At 50.3% G+C, this 17436-nt stretch overlaps 1 protein-coding gene across 3 annotated transcripts in view; it reads right to left on the bottom strand.

The window, feature by feature from the left end:
- Window positions 1–17436, bottom strand: part of FGF18 (fibroblast growth factor 18) — a 74531-nt gene that overhangs the window by 37258 nt on the left and 19837 nt on the right. For all 3 annotated transcript variants that reach the window (XM_015615600.3, XM_015615601.3, XM_015615602.3), the window contains one exon: window positions 3985–4165. In XM_015615600.3, the coding sequence (XP_015471086.1) occupies window positions 3985–4165 (181 nt within the window). The remainder of the gene's footprint in view (window positions 1–3984; window positions 4166–17436) is intronic.

Genomic DNA, 17436 nt, shown 5'->3' with positions numbered 1-17436 from the left:
TCATCCCCAGGTTTCTGAGCAGTGGCAGGTTTGTCATCCCCAGGTTTCTGAGCAGTGGCAGGTTTATCATCCCCAGGTTTCTGAGCTCCCGAGGGGCAGTGGAAGCTCGCTGGAGCGGGCCCGTGGACAGAACAGAGCCCGGAACGCTCCGGAGAGCAGCAGAGCACTCTCCCAGCTCGGCACTCGTGCCTATCACTGCTCTGTGCCCCGCAGGACAGCACGAGCTGGGGACAAATTAAACCAAAACCCCCATGGCTGTGAAATACAAATGAGGCAAAAATGCCTTCACCCAACCAAGAGAGCTCTGTCTGCCCAACTGCGCCGGATACACAGATCGTGAGCAAACAGGATAGAATGTCTTCTGCCTTTTGTGAAATGAAAATAAATGAAAGGATCTAAGGTTTCAGGTCACTGATCCCTCTCTTCCCTATCTGTACCATTTATCGGAGGTAGAAAATAAAGGTTCCAGGTCCTTTTCTTCTTTTTTTTTTCTTTCTTTTTTTTTTTTTGTAGGCACTTTAATGGTTGTTTTTTCTCCTTCACCCTTTCATTTTCTGAATGAAAGGACCACTTAGGAACCCGTAAAGTAATAATAAGATTATAATAGGAATATTGTTTTTCTGGGCCAGTGCAAATTCCTTCTGAATAGGTTGAAGAGATTAAAGTAAAAATGCAATTTGCAAATAGATCAGTCCTTTAATTAGTTTATAGTCTGTTAAGAGATAATATTTTGCTCACATAGATCATCTGTTATCTAAAGATCTCAGAGCACTTTAGGAACATCAATTAAGCCTTTAAAAAAAAAAACAACCTTGGGAGATAGGTAAGTATTTAGATTAATTAGTGTTGCTGTAAGCAGCAGGCATTATTATTAGATTTAATTTAGTCCAATAATTGACTTATCTGTTAATGGATTATAATTCATCTGAGAAGGGATCAAATCCATCTGATTAGAAGGATTACATCGACTCAATTAATTCTATTAACTGATTTAATTTGCCATTTAATAATCTGACACACGGGGCCAGGTCTTGGCCCCAAAGAATGCATAAACCAAAAATTACACACCGGAATGATGACGGCAGCAGAATTCTGCATTGCAGAGCGTGGCGTTTGCACACCTGAATAAAAGAGTCCAGGGGGATTTCTCTGGCCGGATCCCCAGCCCTGCAGCAGCATCCCTCCCCCAGGCAGGGCTGGCTGCTCATCCTGCTGTACCTGCGGTGGCTGCTTGGAAAGCGCCGTTCCCTGCCCGAGACCTGCCACCTCCCTCCCCTCTCTTCTGGGTTTTCTCTGTGCCAAGAGGTGAGAAGTTTCACAGAAGTCAATAAACCTTGCAATAAAAGTAACTTCCCTTCAAAGGCAGGACAACCCTCCCATTTGGAAGTTGGATAGGTGAAAAAAAAAAATAAAAAAAAAATCTGGACACTGTCGTGGGTGTAAGGGAAGACGGGAAAGAGGCGCTAAAACGTTATTTGCTCTGCTCTTCTTGCAACGAGCTGGTGCTAATGGGGTGGTGATGAGCACCAGAGACCTTCGTCCCGACAGAGCTTCCCACCCGAACCCCGACCGGCGTGTCCCTTGCCTGATGTCACCTTCTGCACCGGGCTGTTGAGAGAATTCACGGCTGGAGCAATCTCACGGGCACCTTTCCCCACGTCTCTTGCCTTTGCTCAGGCATTTCTCAGACGTGCTTGTCCTCCCGCAGCCTTCCCCAGCCGCAGCCTTTAGGCAGCGAGCAGCACGGCCGGGCCGGGGCAGGCAGGGACCGGCACGGGAAGGGCACGGGAAGGGCACGGGAAGGGCACGGGAAGGGCACGGGAAGGGCACGGGAAGGGCTGGGGACACTCGGCCATCTGCTGCCCGGGAGGAGAGGTGTACTCCTCCAGACGCACACCCGACCGGCAAGACGGAGATGTGGATCAAAAGTTCGCAACTGTTGAGATCCCCAGACCCGGTTTAAGCCTCTCTCTGGTCTTGATCAAAGGTTACTCCATAATAATGCCTCAGGGGGAGGGGTTCCCGGCACATAATGAGCCTTGTGTCATTGCCTTTGTGTCCAGGTTGGGCTGGAACACAGATGGTTCTCACTCCAGTAACTCCGACGTCTCTCCCCCCTCCGTTATCCCAGACAGGAGCTTTGCGTGGTCCCATCCCGGCCCGTCGAGTCCCACCTCACTGTCTCCCCGATTATCATGCTCCCAGGGCTCCGTGCCAAGCAGGACCGGAGCCGATTTCCATAACCTTTCACTGCGCTGGGGGCCAGAAGGCTCCGCAGCCTCGGCGCGTCTGCTGAGGAGGCTCCGGGGCCGGGGCCGGGCGGGTCTGGGGGTGCAGGCAGAAAAACCGAGCGCTCCGGCAGCCGGGAGAGGGATTTGGAGACAGGCAGGGATGCAGGAGTAGGGTTTGGAGGCAGGCAGGGATGGAGGGGCAGGGTTTGGAGACAGGCAGGGATGGAGGAGCAGCGTTTGGAGACAGGCAGGGATGGAGGGGCAGGGTTTGGAGACAGGCAGGGATGGAGGGGCAGGGTTTGGAGGCAGGCAGGGATGGAGGAGCTCTGGTCCAGGAATCTCGGGCTCTGCCATGGCAGCACCGCTCTCGGCCATGGACTCACTCCCGCACGCGGGTTTGTTGTTCAGACACGATTGCATATGTATGAAGGGGACAAGATGGGCTTTGACACATAAATTAGCACTTGTCAGCTGCTCCCGGGAACGTTTCCCTGCTGCACCCACTGTAAATGCCTCATTCTTTCACCGGGAGGAAAACTCCATCACGGCACCTGACAGCCTCCGCGGGCAGGAGCCGTCCCCGGGCCCAGAGACTCGTCTCCATATCAGAGCTCAGGAGCACGAATGCCATAAAATGACACAATAATTAGCAGCCAAGAGGCACTTTTCACTCCTATAATATCTGGAAATTTGGGAATGACAAAGGACAAGGCTGATGAGACCTCAGGGCAGGGCTCTTTCTGAGAGAAGGGCTGACCCCACACAATGCCTTGGGGTCACTTCCTACCTGCCAGGTGCTCGCTGGCTGTCGCTTCCCGTGGCACAGCTGATGCTGCTCCTGCTCCTGCACTCGCACCGGCAGTGGCAGCAGCTGCCCTCAGCATGTGCCTCATCTGTCCTGGAGCTTCCTGAGGGAACAACCGCTCCCAGATGCTGAGCTGCCCTCCTCGGAGCTCAGCTCCACCTCAGCAGTGCTGCACCAGACAATCCCACGTGCTGGCCGAGCCAGCAAACTCTCACACATCTCTGCAGCAGCACGGGAATGTGCATCCCAAACACCAACAGGACCAGTGCTCTCAACAGCCCTAAAACCCTCCCAACAGCCAACGAGAGAAAAAGCATCTCAGCAGAAACCATCTCCAAATGAATCAGAATTACAGTATTTTGCATAGCCCAGCCTCCAGCAGCATTTCCAGCATGTTGCTTGTGTGAAAATCTCAAGAAGAATCGTTGGATGCACTGCTAGCATAGGGTAAGCATTGTTTTTCCTGCAAGATCCACACACTCAGAGACTCAGCTTGAGCTCCAAGGTACTCTCAAAGCTCTCCTAGTCTACTTTCAGTTCAAACCAAACATCCCACTACCTGAGAAGATGGGAGTGCTTCATTCAAACACTGGATTCACTCAACCACAGGCCCAAGAGTTCATGGGGAAAAGGCTTCCCCAACCACCAATTTAGGTGTCATTTATGAATTGCAGTAAACACACAGTGAGCTCATGGCTTGGGCAGAAAGACATTCTTCTCTCCAACCATACACTAATAAATAGGGGCATGGCAGGACCGTGGGAACTGCCTGCAGCTCGGAGGCAGTGCCAGCAAACCAAATCTCATGTTCTTTACCTGGAAAGAGTTTTTTCCTCTTATTTTGGTTTTTATTGCTCTTATTATTTTTCTCCCAAGATATTCTTAGCACAACACCCTGGATTAAAGCCTTTGACCTGAAGTCTGGGGGATCCCAGTAAATATTCTTACCATATTTATCTCCGTCTTCTCCTTTGGCACTGATCCTCCTGCCGAGCACTTGGATGTGTTTCCCACTTGTCCTGCTGTAGAGCTGGTAGAGCCGAAGCTGCTTCCTGCTCACGTCGTCCCTCGCCCGCGTCTGGTTCTCCACGTGTATCCGAAAATCCACATTCTCTTCAGCAGCAAACATCTGGGACAGGTGGGGAGAGAACAGAACAGAACAGAACAAACTGTGAGCACAGCAAGGCTTGGGGGCAGAGGGGCTGCACATCAGCCTGCCAAGGGCACTGGCACTGGGGGCTCAGCTTGGGCTGCCCTTCACTTGGCAGTGGTGTCAGGCACTCTGTAATGCCACCCAGAGCTGACTCCTCAGTAAACCAAACCTGGGGGGTTACAATCAAACTGGGCGTTTTTGAAAAACTTCTGCTCGTCCTTGCTTTGATTTAATCCTCCTGGTCAGCCCCACTGACCATAATTCAGGCTCTCCACTGCATATGCACAGCCTCTACCAGGTTACATAGGCACAGACTGGAGAGTGGGGACAGCCAGCCCCTTCCCAGAGATTTGGTGCAGCAGCACTGCACTGATTCTCTGGGTTAACTGCAGGGAGAAGTCAAGGGAAAAAACTCTTTGTGCTGCCCTTAGCAGGCTGGACTTGAACTTCACATAAAACCCACTACAACAGAAGTGTCACTTGTCCATTCTACAGCTCTGCTCTGCCGTGAAGCCATGATGTGGTCACCATCCATGGATGTGCTTCTGTCCATCTTGACAGGGCATGGGACAGCTCCCTTGGGGAGAGATCACGAGGAGTGGTGAGAGTCAAACCAGCTTTTCCACCAGTGGCTGTGGTCAGCAGGGGTCTGACAGCCTCAGCCACCTCATCTGTTTGTTCTGGCCAAGGGACTAAATTAACCAGAGTTCACCACGGCTTCAAACATTACCATAAACTTTTTCTTTCATTTCCTATTTTAAGTATTCCCAAGAAATATCAAAACAGGAGTCCCATTTTTCCTTCCAAAGAGTTGACCTGGCTTGCCTGAGGTCAGAGGACCTGATAACACCAATGCTCTCAAGGTGCCCTCCCAAGGGGGACACTGGGCAGCGTGCACCCAAAAAGCTCTTCACACCCAAACAGCAAAGCCCAAAAATTGTTCCACAATCTGTCCATCTGTGACCTGTGGAGCATTTGCACCACAGCATCCACACTGTCCACTCCAAACTCACAGATGAGCAACATTTTGGTGGCAGACTCCCTTTACAGGACAATAAAGGACTTAGAAACATGGCCTGAAGAAAAAGTGTTCTGATGTAGCAGAGTGGGGAGGGAACTGGCAATGAAAATGAGAAAAAGTCAATAAATCCTTGTTCAGATCCACCCCAGACTGAAACATATACAGAAAGTGGCCACAACACAGCAAAGAGCCCCACTTCAGCCTCCTGCACACCATCTCATACCAGCAAATACTGTGAAGCCTGAAAGTCCAAATCTCAGCAGAACTCTGCAGCATTCCCAATTATCTAGGGATAACCTAGATATCTAGGTTATATTATCTAGGGGACACCCAGGCCTGCAGCAGGAAGAAAACCTCAGGCAGGCAGTGCTGCTGAGCACCAGAGCTCCAGAAAGTGCCCTGAGCCAAAGCCCAGGCTCAACAGCCATGAGCTTCCCAGTGATGCTGCGGGATTGCCTGCGGTGCTGTTCCCAAAATCTGGATTTTGGTATTTGACATTTTGAGAAGAGGGTGATTTAACTCTGATTTTGCTGTCAGAAGCCCGTAGGGAGCTGAAGGCACAGGCTGGGCGAGGGAGGCTCAGGGCAGTGCTGGGACATTCACAGCAGTGTCAGAGGACAGGGACAGGGGTCACAGCATTTCCCACTGTCAGAAAAGAGCCAGGAGCTGTGACTCAGCACTGGGGATGTGGCAGGAGGAGCACCCCTGGGCACAGGGCATGGCAAGGTGGCCTCAGCAGGATGCTAGCAGAGCTCTGCCCAGCACAGAACTGGGCTCTGCTTGCCCTGCACTCCCCAGGCACCACAGCTACACCTGAGCACAGCACACAGGGCTTGGTTTTTGACAGAAATCATATTAATTTCTTTTTCTCCTTGCTGTGTCTTTTCTTGCTTTCTTTTCAAATGTCATAGTTGCAAAGGATGCTATACTACCAAACCCAGAGATGTTCCAGTCACACTGAGTCTGCCTTGTGCCCACAAGGCAAGGCTATTTGCAGCTAAAATTCTGGCTCCATCATTTTAAGATTTAAAACAGATTTTAAGTCAAGATGACGTCGTTAACATTGCTTTCACCACACATTAATGAATTTCACATTTTTCTAGGAAAAAAACCAAAACAGGTGGGATTTGAAGTGGGGGGAAGGGCAGGTTGCTTTGCTTTTTTGGAAACTCCCAACAGAAAATGCAATCTGTTTCCCAAAACATGTTCTAATTCTCTTCTAATTGTCTCTGGAGGACTTGCACAGCAGAGGCCCCAGCCTGTGGCTACAGTGCCTCAGGAGCACCCACGGAGCATCCTGCACAGTACTCAGCTCCAACTTGTCACTGACACACCTGTGTACCTTTGTCACCACTGTCCTGCCTAAGATCAGCTAATTGAGAGCCCCTTGACTTTGTAAGAAGGGCACCAGCAGCACAGGGGGTGACATCTCCTCCTGCCCCGTCCAAGGAGCTGGCTGGCATCACCCTCAGCCAAGGCCTGAAGTAGCTGATGCAGAACCAGCAGGTGATGCTGACCCCAAATGCACCCAGCCCAGTGTGCATCACTCCACCTCTTCCCCAGGAAGGGCCCAGTTCTGTCCCAGGGCAGGGATCCTGGAGGAGCTCCAGGTTCCCCTGGCAGCTGAGCTGTCCCCTGGCCAGAAGCCGTGGTCAGAGCAGCAGTGAAACCACCCGGATTTCGCCGCCTGCTTAAAGATAAGCTCACACTTAACCACCCTGTGAAAACAGGATGCTCTGCTGGAGGGTGGCCAAAGGGAATTAAGCGTGCCAGCCTGGGCTGCATCTGGCCTGCAGCAGAGAATATCAATACACCAAAATAAAATTTCATGCAGTGATCGTTTCATGAGATAAAACCCGTTTGATCATTGCTAAAATCCACTCTCACAGGACCCCTCCCCTACAAGGTACACTCCCTTGAGCAGCAAGCCCCTCTGAGATAAGGAAGTCCATGTATATATACCATAAGAGAGACTCTTCTATAAATCTCATAAAAATTAATAACATATGTCTCCTTTGGCAACTGATTGCCAACACTCAGTTAGGGAGGTCACCTGAAACCAAGTACATCCACCCCCAAACACACTTCAATGCAGAAATGTCTCTAAGTCCCTTAAACCAAAGGGTTTTCATTCCTGTTCACCAAAGCAAGTTTTCCTTTTTTGTTTTCACTGTAGAAATGCTGTCACTGCACACAAACATATCTCACACAGTGTGAGAGCCCTTCTTTGCCTTTCAGCCAGACCATCCACACCTCCTTGTAGGCAGCAAACAGACCCTGGGTCCAGAGCTGCACACAACAGGTCCTTGAAGGGAAGGGCTGCTTGCACCTTCCAGCTCCTGAGTAGCTCTGTGGGACACAGGACTCCTCCAGGGGCCTGGGGATGGGTTCTGGCATCTGTCCAGCTGGTTTGGGCATCTGTCTGCTGTCTGTGCATGCTGGTTTCAGCATCTCAGGAGTGTGGTTTAGTGTAACTCCATCTCATTCTTTGGCAATAATTTATAACCTGCAAAAGCCCAGTTGTCAAATCAGAGCACTGAATTTGGTTTCATTTTCACACTTCCTCTCTTTTTCTTTTCCATCAGCCCTTTATCCATTCCTTATTTATTTGTCACCACACCTTTCGATGATAATATACGGCTACAAATACCGTTGGCTATCCAGAGTTTAAGGAAGCATTAACAGCATTTATTTTAAAAACAACCATCACCTCAAGCCCTAGAAGCAACAGAAATGCCTCCCTCCTGAAAAGAAGCTGCTCTCCCTCATCTGTTGTCCTTGCCCAACCATTCAAGGTGGAACATTCAGTCCTACCTCCTTTCCCAACAGCCAAAGGAACCAGAAACGACGTCTGTCTTCTAACGAGTCCACAACGGGAGATTTTCATGTGCTTTTTTGCCAAATGATTCTCAAGTAAGACTGGATTTCATTTTAAATGGCTTTACAATGATCCTTCAGCTTAAAGAATGACTCCCCTCTTTGTTAAATCCCAGATGGAGGGTGAGGGAAAGACCATTTTGCTGATGCAGCCTAAGGTTTCACTGCGCATTAATCCAAGAAAAGCTCAGGAACGGCAAAAGCCTCCAAGAGCAGCACTGTGATGTCAGCCCTGCACAGGCTCCTGCCCCATCTCTGCACTCACAGATGCCTCCTGTGAATGGAGCACTCCCAGCCCCACCAAGGTCAATGAAACCCTGGCTGTGCCAAGCCACGTTTACAGGATTTGGCTTTCCACCCAACCAACCTCCACGCACTTCGCATTTTCTATTTCGAGCTTTCCAGTAACAGGGGATGTTAATCTGTTATTGTTCATGTCATAAAGCGTTACAGCATGAGATGTCCAAGGCCCACAGCATGGCCAAGTTAGCTGGGAGCTGGACTTCACAGTTTCCTGGTGTTTTGCTATTTGTGCTGTGGAGCACTCAGTGGAAAACAAGCCCTGTGTCATTCCACCAGCTGAAGCAGGAATACAAAATCCCTCTCACTAAGGGCTGTACCGATTGCAAAAGATAAACAAATCAAGCTATTCAGAGTCCTCTCAAACCCCATCTGATAAGCAGGAAATACTTATTACCTTTCAGCCATCAAATCAACCTAATATTAATGATTTTCTCCATGACCTTCTAAACACATGAAAGTTAACTCGATAAGGTCAACAAGAGGATATCCAAGACAGATCTCTCCCAAGCCCTCAAAGGCAAGTAACAAACCACTTTGCTTCTATGACTTTGGCAAAATTCCTGTATGCAAAGGATTTGCTAGCTCCCCATAGCAGCCACAGTGAAACACAAAGCACTAATTTTTCCTCCATTTAACTGCAAAGTCCATCCAACAACACCAGGATGTTGTTACCTTCGTGTCACAGAGCCTAGTCCAGGGCCAGACAGGAGTGGATGAGCACGGCTTGGGCGTGGTCCCTTCTCTGGGTTTAGGAACATGTTTGGAAAAGCAGCTCCATGCTCAGATATGCAGAGATGGCACTGTGCTGGTTTTGCATTAATTGATGTTTAGTAAGGAGGAAAAAGCCACCCACGGAAATTATTTTCTTGAGAGAAGCTGCTAAGAGCTCTGTGCCTGGAAAAAACCAATAGCTGGCTAGCTCTGAGAATATCCCTGATTTGGAGTGAAGCTCTGGACGTCCAATGGGAGGGAGGCTATGGTGCAACAGTGCCAGAATTGCACAAATGGAGCTAAGCCTTTCCAAATAACAGAACTTAGAGCTTTGCTTTGGTGTTTGTTTCTTCCTGACATGGAAAAATAGGGATTTTTCTTTAAAAATAAATAACCAAAAATTTAACCTGCATTCTAAGCCATGGGAGATGTCACCATGGAAGATGACTGTGCACCTTTGGGATGGTCTGTGAGAAAGGGCATGGAGCACTGTGGAAGTGGTTGTTCAAGGTGATCAGACATGGGATTCCACAAAAAACTCTACCAATGGCATTTACAAAGAATTCCACTTGAAATGCTCTTTGGTATTTCTTTTTGGTGAGAAAGCTGGAAAAGGAGAAGGAAGTGGGGAGATGAGGGGGTTAGGCCTGCCTGTCCCTGTGGATTTCAGAAATGTTAAATAAGACCCAAAGAGAACACATTTCCAGGACTCAGAAAAGGGGACAAGCTCCGTGAGGTGACACATACTTGGATCCAAAAACTGCTCTGCAAGCAAAGCCCCCTTTCCTCCAGAGAGCTGCCCTGTGCATTCAGAGAGACAGACTGAATCTCCTCAGGCAGTGGCAGAGCCCTGCTCCCTCAGAAGCACACAATCTCTGAGAACTGCAGCCATCACTCAGCCACACTTCCAGCACTTCCATGGCCCTGCCAGCTGTGCAAGCCATACACCACAGCAAAAGCAACGCATCTGTTGGCCTTGGGATGGCAGGCACAGCATTGCTGAGCCTGGTATGAAACCAGAAGGGAGGCTGGAGGGTGTGCCAAGAAATTGGAACCTGAGAGCTTGAGGAAATGAATGTTTTATGGCACATCAGTCAGTATTTGACCATTTTCTAGAGAAAGGTGATACCACCTTCAAGAAAACTAAGTTTCTGCTTTTGATGGTAGAATGAGCCATTGGCTAGAACTGTGAAAATTCACCATTTGTGAGATGGTGGGATCCTAAGTTTGTTGCACCCTGGAAATGGTTAATCCTGGGGAAGAGCAGGGCTTCAGCCTGGATGAAGGACTTTGAGAAGCCCAGCTGCAGGCAGGATGGCGCTGCCCACAGCACAGCCTAGCACCAGAGAGCTGCTGAAACGCAGCTCCCAGAGGGACTCCAACACCCCCAACCTCTCATCTCCCCCTGCACCAGCTGGGAGCAGGTCACTGCCAGCAGCACCCAGACACATCCCTGACAGTGTCACCACGAGCAGCAGCAGCCCAGCTGCCTGCACGGTGTCCCCCGTGCCCCTGAGCCATGCCCTGCTGCTGCAGGGGCTGAGGCTGAGCCCCCTCCCAGTGCCCAAAGGCAGCTCTTCCCCAGTGGGACCAGCTCCTGCTACCTGTGTTGACCAAAGCAAACCTCAGCTGAGGGAGATCTGCAGGATGCCACAGCTTGCCATGGGCTCTTGACAGCTTGAGTCTCTGGAAATACAGTTTAGACCTTAACTCTTTTTCTCATTTTTCTCCAGTTCTGATGTATCTTGATGGTGATGATGGTGATGGTGGTTATTAGTTAACAGCTGGCATTATTTTACCACACTATCCATCGGGCAAGGAACAAGCAGGGCTTTTTCTTTCTTCCTTTCTTTCTTTGTCTTTTTTTTTCTTTTTTAATGCTTGTTATATCTCTGCTATATACTTCCTCTCCCCACAGAAATACCCCTTCAAAGCTTGATATTATTGAGCAGCTTTCAACCATGCCCAGCAGAGCCATGTATTCTCTGCATTTGTCTGGCCTTTGTTTCTAGGAATGAAATACCAATGGCTGAACAGTGTGACTTCGTTTCACTCCTTCATTCCAATACTTGTTCTATTTCTATCCCACTGGGTCAAACTCACCTATTGTGAGACCTCACCGATTTCAATTACATCAGGGATTAATTTGTTCCATTGCGTTGAAGCTGTTAATGCAATCCTGGCTGGCTCTAGATTAGAAAAGGCACGGTGAGACCTCCCTCGCAGGCAGTGTGTTTAACAGCAGTCTTGATCTTCAGTTTTGTTTGGCGGAGGGGTGGGTTTTTTCTTCCCTTTGTGCCCCTTTGCCCCTCTTTTCACAACCTTCCCCTTCCTTTCTGAACTGCCCTTATCAGAACTGGGTGGTCCTTGTGACTTCCCCTGCACCCGGCCAAGTGCCGCCTCCCCGCGCCGCTGCCCAGGGCTCACCAGGGAGGTCAGAGCTGGAAGGGCTGACCTGACACCACACAGATGTCACCACTCCAGCTCTGGCACTTCATCTCCCCACGGGGTGCTCTCTCTGCTCCAGAGGAAGTTTCCGTGTTCATCCGTGTCCCCTGGGCTCCGCTGACCCGTGGCCACGTCCTTCACACTTCACGTGGGCCACGCTGGACCCCGCATCCTTGTGAGGCTCCGTGCTGCTGCCACCGCTCCCCCCTGCTCCCACCAGGGCACCCAGCTTCCTCAGAAGTCATTTCATGCCCTCGTTCCTCCTCACAGCATCGGTGTCACTGCGAAGAAATCTGAACAGGTTTTGCAGAACAGCCCCAACCTGTGAAACCATGGGCCGGGGAGCTTGGCACGCTACAACTTCCTCCGCTACCTTAACAAAAAACACCTTCTTCTCTGGCTGCAGAAAGCTCTCCTGCCAAAATGACCTGCCCTGCTGGGCAGGAGTTAAACCTTGCCCAGCACAGGTGGCTCTGCACGGGGGGCACAGGCTGGGGGCCAAGCACAAGGGCTGTCCCCAACCCTCTGCTGCTCACCCTGGGCTGCAGGAGCCCCTGTGGCCACAGCGCTGGGGCTGCACTGCAGACCAGGGCTCAGCTCCCAGCGGGGTGCTCCTGGGACAAAAGCTGCAGCGCCCCACTAAAAATACTTCCCAGCAATTTGTTCACCTCATCAAGTGAGACCTGAGTCCAATTACTGAGAAACCTGCCAGGTTCAAAGCACTCCTGACCTTTTCTCCCCTCTCCCCAGGGCAGATGCTCCTGCTGCAAACCCGTTTGGCCACAGCAGCAGGGCAGAGTGGAAACCCCGAGCCCGCAACCCTGAAACAGGTTGGGCATTTCCTAAAACCTGGAAAAAGGCCTCTGCCTTGTGCTATTCACCACAAGGACTTAAAATATCAGTTTGAAGCACGGGCTTGCCAGGTTCAAGGTGACATCTCTGCTCTTCTGCTTGACACCAGCCCAGTCAAGACCTCCACAAAAAAAGGCACAAGATCCAGAAAACCCAAGAGATACTCAGGAAAACCCTGCCACCAGGAGATGGAAGGTCATCAAAGACCAACTTCCCCATAAGAGTATAAACATTTGCAGGGGCAGCACCTCAGCAGTGATCCAGTGCTTATCCTGGGAGCTCCTTTCGTCTGGTCCCCTGACATCCTCCAAGGAACACAGATCCCTGCTCCCACTGCAGAAAAGCAACTCCCTCTAGGGTAAAACACGGCAACTGCCGAGCAGTGCACACCAGGGCAGGGCAGGGCTCACAAAATACCTTCTTGCATTGCATCTGCAAAGAAAACACAGACTTGGCCAACAACAGTTCCCACAGCAGCTCCCAAGCACCGGCCTCAGGTGAGAGGTGGCTTCTCTAAAAGCCAATTCACAGAGGTGCCTGGGACCTGACTGAATGAGCCCACATCACTTTCCTCTATCAAGCAGTTTTTGAAAAACTCTTTTTTTAAAGAAACCTACCAAGTTTTTCTCTAGAAATCTTTTGCTAAGCTCCAGTCAGTTCCATTCCTGCCCATTCTGACAAGGTAACACCCAGGGACCCTCTGTGGGAATGGTGCCAAGGGGAAGGGGCCTCCTCAGGAGTCCCTGCCACTCACACCAGCCCTACCTGCTACCAAAAGGATCGAGCAGCAGTTTGGCATCCTGATTTCCCTCTGTGACAACCCTGCTGCCACAGAGTCCCCTTCCTGAGGAACCAATCCCAGAATGGCCTGGGTTGGAAGGGACCCTGAAGATCATCTGGTTACCACACTCTGCCAGGGCAGGGACACCTTCCACCATCCCAGACTGCTCCTAGCCCCAATGTCCAGCCTGGCCTTGGACACTGCCAGGGATCCAGGGGCAGCCACAGCTGCTCTGGGCACCCTGTGCCAGGTCCCCTGCCCACTCTCCCAGGGAAGTACTTTTCCTAATATCCCATCTAATATTCCCACTCTCTGGCAGTGGGAAGCCATTCCCTTTTGTCCTGGTATGACATCACCTTGCAAATTGTCTTTCCATCTTTCTTGTCAGCTTCCTCAATGCTTCACTACTGCCTACTCCTGCTGAGGACCAATCAGTTCTGCTTGCACAAGTCACCCTTGATGCCAGCCCCAGCCCATTGTCCCAGGCCAAAGGGCTCCACGAGCATTTTTGCTCCAACTTATGAACTCTACTCCAGACTGTCCCATGGAGCACCCACAAAACCCATCAGCATTAAGAGGGAGAAATAAAAAATATCTTGGCTGGGTTGGTCTGTAAAGGCTCTTCCCCCAGCACAGCCAGGATCACCCCATACCTGCCAGCAGTCACAGAACTTCTCCTTCCCCAAAAGCACTTTGAAATACATTCTCAAGCCCTATTACCTCTCCTGTTTATACCATGCTCCCTCTATTATCAAGAAATCTCCAAATAATTTATAATCCCGCAAGCTCCTGCACTAACAGGGCCATAAATCACATTTATAAACCCCATCACCTGCTGTTCCCAGGGCTGTGAGCCGGGGCTGGGCAGCTCCCGAGCCCTCCACACCCGCACGTTCCAGGAGAAGGCAGCTCTGTTCTGCCCCAGGTTTGTTTCCCAAAGATCCAGAGAGGATCCCAGCCAGTGTCCTGCCTCACTGCACTCTCCCCATCCAACCCCAAGACAAGCACACAAAAAAGGATTTTCTTTGCACAACATCAACCAGGGAGGAGGATGGTTTTGGCAATTTTCCTCAAGGAAAGAGGCTGCCCATCTAATAATCCTAAATGGGCAGTGGGTTGTTGGGTTGTTGGGCTTTCATGTGTGCCTCCGAGCCTCCCCTCGCCATGCCAGGCTGCTGGTTTTCTTTTCCACGGAATTGCAAAAGCCCTGAATAACAAGGTTTGTGCATGGAAGTGCTGACACAACCCATAACTACAGCATCCTGAACATGATACCAGAATAAGGACGCTCCCTGTGTGGCCCAGCCTATGGATAAATAAAGCATTTCAGCAGCCAGTGCCGACAGATCATAAACCTCCACGAGCATAAATACCAACAACAACCCAAAAAGATTAGAGGGCTTACGGGTGAGGCAGGCTGGGATGATTTAGAGGTGGGGTGGAAGGGTCATTATTGCTGAATAGGTGGGGGTGAGTGGGCCGCAGAAATCAATAAACCACTCTGCTCCCAGGGAAGAAGGGGCCATCCTAATTGTGCAAACACATATTTTCCATCTAAGGCCAGAGCTCCCTGATTCTCCTGGCATGGAGGGATGCAGGGAAGCCCACACTGGGGACAGGGACCTCAGCCCATGACACGTCCCAGGAGCTGGGCACAGCTCACCTGAGCCCCTGGCTGGGGACAGCCTGCTGCTGGAGGCAGCTTCAAGTGAACGCAGATACAGGCAACGTTCAGCTCCATTGATTGCGTTTTCTAGGGGGTTAATATACAGCTGGCACAGGTTTCTCAGTCGCTTTCAGCATCACCATCTAGCCAGGGCTTTTCCAGTGCCCAGTTCTAGCACTGAGCAAACACCAACAGGTCCTGCCAGCACCAGTTACCTTCAAGCACCAAAGACAACTCTGGAATCCATTTCACCCTGACAAAACAACCCCATTTGGAAATTTCCACACCGGCATCAGACATGGAGGTGGCCTCAGAATGAGCCACAACAGCTCTCTGCATCCTCCAGCGAGGACAGACCTAGAGCTTTGCAGCACAGAGCTGCTGAGGCAGAAAGGCAGCAAGCAATTCCTCCTTTGGTCCTCCCCATTCCAAATTTTTCTAATTTTTTCCCCACTTTTTTCCTAGGAGAAACAGTAATGACAAAAAGATGCTCGCTTTGGAGAGTGAAGCCTATTTATAAACAGGATAAATCTGTACCATACAAGTGCACAGCTGTTTGTACCCAAGGGGCCAAGGGTAGCCAAAGGCCATTTTTGGGACACACCAGGAAGGGAACCAGCAGCCAGTGGCAATGTCTGTCATTCCCATGAAGAAGCCTGAGCTCACAAGCACGTACAGCTGCAAATGGTGGCAGTTTTTGCTCCTGCTGGTTGGAACTGGGCGCTGGTGGTAAAGCACAGGGACCTGCTCTGCTCCCCCTCCATGAGCCAGTCTCCTCCTCCCTGCCTTTCCAAAGTTACTTAAAGAAACCACTCTCTAGATCAGTTAATAATAACTTTAAGTTTCCCCAGATCACATCAAGCTTACAGCTTCCAGTTGATGGATTTCAACTTTACTTGGGATTTTAAGAGTTTTTAAAACAAGTAATTTCATCTTGCCTCCAGAAATAAATTCCTCAATAGCTTCACTGAGAAAATACTCTCACTAATGGACAATTCTGCTGCTTACGTACTAAAGACAGCCCGGGAAAAAAAAAATCAGATTTCTACTGAGCCTTATCAAAAATATGGCATCAACCATGTGTTGACTTTAATCCAAACCAAGCTGTCAATCTGCCTTCAGGATCCCATATAACAAACATGAGCTGAGGGCCAGAAAAGCAAAGCAGGGTTTGTTTTCTAATAGAAGATTTGTTCTGATCTCTATTAGCCACGGTTCTGCCTGGAAATATTTACACTGCAAACGCCGGGAAAATAGGATTTCTTATCTTTCTGCTTTGTTGAATTAGGAAAAAGTCTCATTTGGTATTAATTTAGATTGCAGGTTTCCCATTTTCAGGAAACAACTCTCAACAGTTTCGGAAAATAAATCTATTTTTGAAATATTTTAAATAGGGGAAAAAATAAAGTGGTGTTAAAATCACTGAGGTTTGGGCTGCTGCATCCCTGCACAGCTCAGGGGCACCAGGGAGAACCCCACACATTTTGCTCCATCCATCACCAGTCACCAGCAGTGGGAAAATGCTGCTGGGTGGAGATTCAGGCCAAACATTGGCAGACACAGACATGAGACCTTGTGGCCTGAAGCTGGGGATCCCCAAGGGCCCTTTCTTTGAGGCACCAGCGTCCATGCCCACAGCACTGGGACAATGGAAGGTGCCGTGCCTCGTCCAGACGTCCCCAGGTGCCACCCCTGGGCCACCACCAGCACAGGCAGCTCTGCCAGCTCAGCCCTGCTGACCTCAGGCCAGACTTTGCACAAATTTCCTTTGGGAGTGAAACCCCACAACTGAACCTGGTGGTGCTCAGTGTCCAGGCATATACAGTGATGGTGCACGCTGGGGAAATCAGGCTCCCAGAAATGAAAGCTGAGCAAATAAATCCCATTTTCTTGTTTGCTACATTTAAACAGCAATTAAATTCCTATTACCTACTCTTTCAACATAAACAGCACAAAGCAAGCCCTCTGCCTTGCTGGCAAACTGCTCCCATTTATTATAGTACAAAGGGAAATGGGTTTAAAGTAAAAGAAGAGAGATTTAGATTAGATGTCAGGAAGAAGTTCTTTCATCAGAGGTGGTCAGGCACGGGCACAGATTGCCCAGAGAATCATAGAACATTCTGAATTAGAAGGTACTCAGGATCACCCACTGCAGCCACTGGCCCTGCACAGACACCCCAACATCCCAGCCTGTGCATCCCTGGGGGTGCTGTCCAAACGCTCCTGGACCTCCAGCAGCCTCAGGGATGCTTCATCCCTGAAGTGTCCCAGGCCAGGTTGGACAGGGCTTGGAGCAGCCTGGGACAGTGGAAGGTGTACCTGCTGTGGCAGGGGTGGGATGAGGTGGGCTTTCACGTCCCTTCCAACCCAAACCATTCTGGTTCTGTGATGAGCAGGGCAGACTCCCCGTGCTGGCCAGAGCTGCCTTCACTCCTCCCTTCCAGCTTGTGATGTTCCAGCTGTGAGAACCCCACTGGAAACACACACAGAGCCCCCCTGTCCCCACAGGCTGGACTCAGGCTGGCACAGACCTGCTCCAGAGTTGCAGGTTTAATTGCAGGGAAGCCAGCAGCGCTGCCTGCTCCATG

The sequence above is a fragment of the Parus major genome, unplaced genomic scaffold (assembly GCF_001522545.3).
Source record: "Parus major isolate Abel unplaced genomic scaffold, Parus_major1.1 Scaffold189, whole genome shotgun sequence".
In the NCBI taxonomy this organism is placed as follows: Eukaryota; Metazoa; Chordata; class Aves; order Passeriformes; family Paridae; genus Parus; species Parus major.
This window is presented reverse-complemented; position numbering and strand designations above follow the sequence as displayed.